We start from the raw sequence: 1,913 nt of genomic DNA, 5'->3' as shown, positions 1-1,913 counted from the left end.
TTGAACTAGCACAACTTCAATGGAGTACTCTAATGGAGGCTACACACAACTTTGCTAAGACAAATATTCTAGGAAAAGGTGGTTTTGGCCTTGTCTATAAGGTAATCCATGTATATATAGATCAGATTAAATGATTTATTACATAAGAACTTGTGATTAAAACATTAACTCCTTACAGGGGAAGCTGGCTGAGGGACGTGAAATAGCGGTTAAAAGACTCTCAAGGAATTCAACACAAGGCATTGATGAGTTTGAAAATGAAGTTGCTTTTATTGCAAAGCTTCAACACTGTAACCTCGTGCGACTTTTAGGATACTGCATTAAAGGAGATGAAAAGATTCTTGTCTATGAGTATATGCCCAATAGAAGCTTGGATGCATTTCTATTTGGTTAGTGTGTGTGTGTTTTGTTTTAAATTATTTAGCTAGTTTTAATTTGCTTCTCCTGAAATATACATATTCTTCATTATAATTGCCATAGGTTTGAATCTCTTGATTTTTTTTTGTATGCACATAATTAGACAAAGAAAAAGGAGATCATTTGGACTGGAAAACACGCTTCCACATCATTGAAGGCATTGCTCGAGGTCTTTTATATCTTCATCAAGACTCAAGATTAAGAATCATACATAGAGATCTCAAAGCAAGTAACATCCTTCTAGACATTGAAATGAATCCTAAAATCTCAGACTTTGGTTTAGCCAGAAATTTTGGAGATCGTGAAACAATGATCAAGACAAGAAAAGTAGTTGGTACATAGTGAGTCAACTTTCACAATTTCTATATTATCTTATATTAAACCAAATTTTATATATATCAATGATTATAAATGGTAAAAATGCAGTGGATATATGGCCCCAGAGTATGCATTGGATGGAGTTTTTTCAATGAAGTCAGATGTGTTTAGCTTTGGGGTATTAATCTTGGAAATCATAAGTGGCCAAAGAAATAGGGTTTTCCTCTCAAATCCACACCTTTTACCTTCTTGGGAGAGTAAGTAGTGCAATATATATATATATATATATATATATATATATATATATATATATGGACAATTTATTTTAATATATTAAAATTTAGCCACTATTTCTAAGAATAAAAACATATTATCATTGCACTAATAATTAAGCAATCATTGCAGGCTTGGAGATTATGGAATGACGGGAAGGTTTTGGATTTATTAGATCCATTAATCTGCAACTCATTTTCAGTGACTCAAGTTATGAGATGTACTAAATATAGGTCTCTTGTGTGTTCAAGAAAAAGCCGGAAGATAGACCAATCATGTCATCAGTAGTTATCATGATAGGCAATGATGATGCCCCATTACTGGAGCCTAAAGAACCGGGTAATGCTATTTTTTCCACTAAACATGATCCAGCATTAAATCAGAATGAATTGCATACTTTTAATGATATCACACTCACAGAGCAAACGGGTAGATAGCATCATTTAAAAAAAGCTAAATACCCATTTTATTGTATTAATTTAATTGTGTATACAATATGAACCTATAATATCTTGTACTCTTGGAGATTTCTTTTCTCATTTGTCATATGAAAATGAATGATTGCTAATATACACTTGTATAGAGTTATAACATGCATATTTGTTAATATATCCCGACAACATTGTTCTTTTTGTTTATATACATACTCCTATAAATAAAAGTGAATTAAAAAATATTACATATTTTCATCTTTATATTTTTCTCGTCTTCGTAAGATATGTAATTTCATATTTTTACTTGTTGTTTTGAATGATGCAGAAAGGAAGAAATGTATAAATAATAACAACGATCGGCAGCATTATATAAGCTTATCAGGTAGCAAATAATAACACCGAGAAATAATAACAATGTTTTTGATTTGTAGTTTTTAAGCATATCTGATTTTTACATTGATATAATAGATT

The 1,913-nt window shown here is 30.7% G+C and overlaps 1 protein-coding gene across 1 annotated transcript in view; it reads left to right on the top strand.

Annotated features, from left to right (window-relative positions):
• Positions 1–1,913, top strand: part of LOC120277812 (receptor-like serine/threonine-protein kinase SD1-6) — a 3,881-nt gene continuing 1,968 nt past the window's right edge. The window contains 8 exon segments of the mRNA XM_039284649.1: positions 1–101; positions 179–389; positions 521–758; positions 844–979; positions 981–992; positions 1,141–1,230; positions 1,232–1,267; positions 1,269–1,347. Of these exon segments, the coding sequence (XP_039140583.1) occupies positions 33–101; positions 179–389; positions 521–758; positions 844–979; positions 981–992; positions 1,141–1,230; positions 1,232–1,267; positions 1,269–1,347 (871 nt within the window). The 5' untranslated portion in view covers positions 1–32.

This window comes from Dioscorea cayenensis, chromosome 15 (genome assembly GCF_009730915.1).
Source record: "Dioscorea cayenensis subsp. rotundata cultivar TDr96_F1 chromosome 15, TDr96_F1_v2_PseudoChromosome.rev07_lg8_w22 25.fasta, whole genome shotgun sequence".
Classification (NCBI taxonomy): Eukaryota; Viridiplantae; Streptophyta; class Magnoliopsida; order Dioscoreales; family Dioscoreaceae; genus Dioscorea; species Dioscorea cayenensis.
This window is presented reverse-complemented; position numbering and strand designations above follow the sequence as displayed.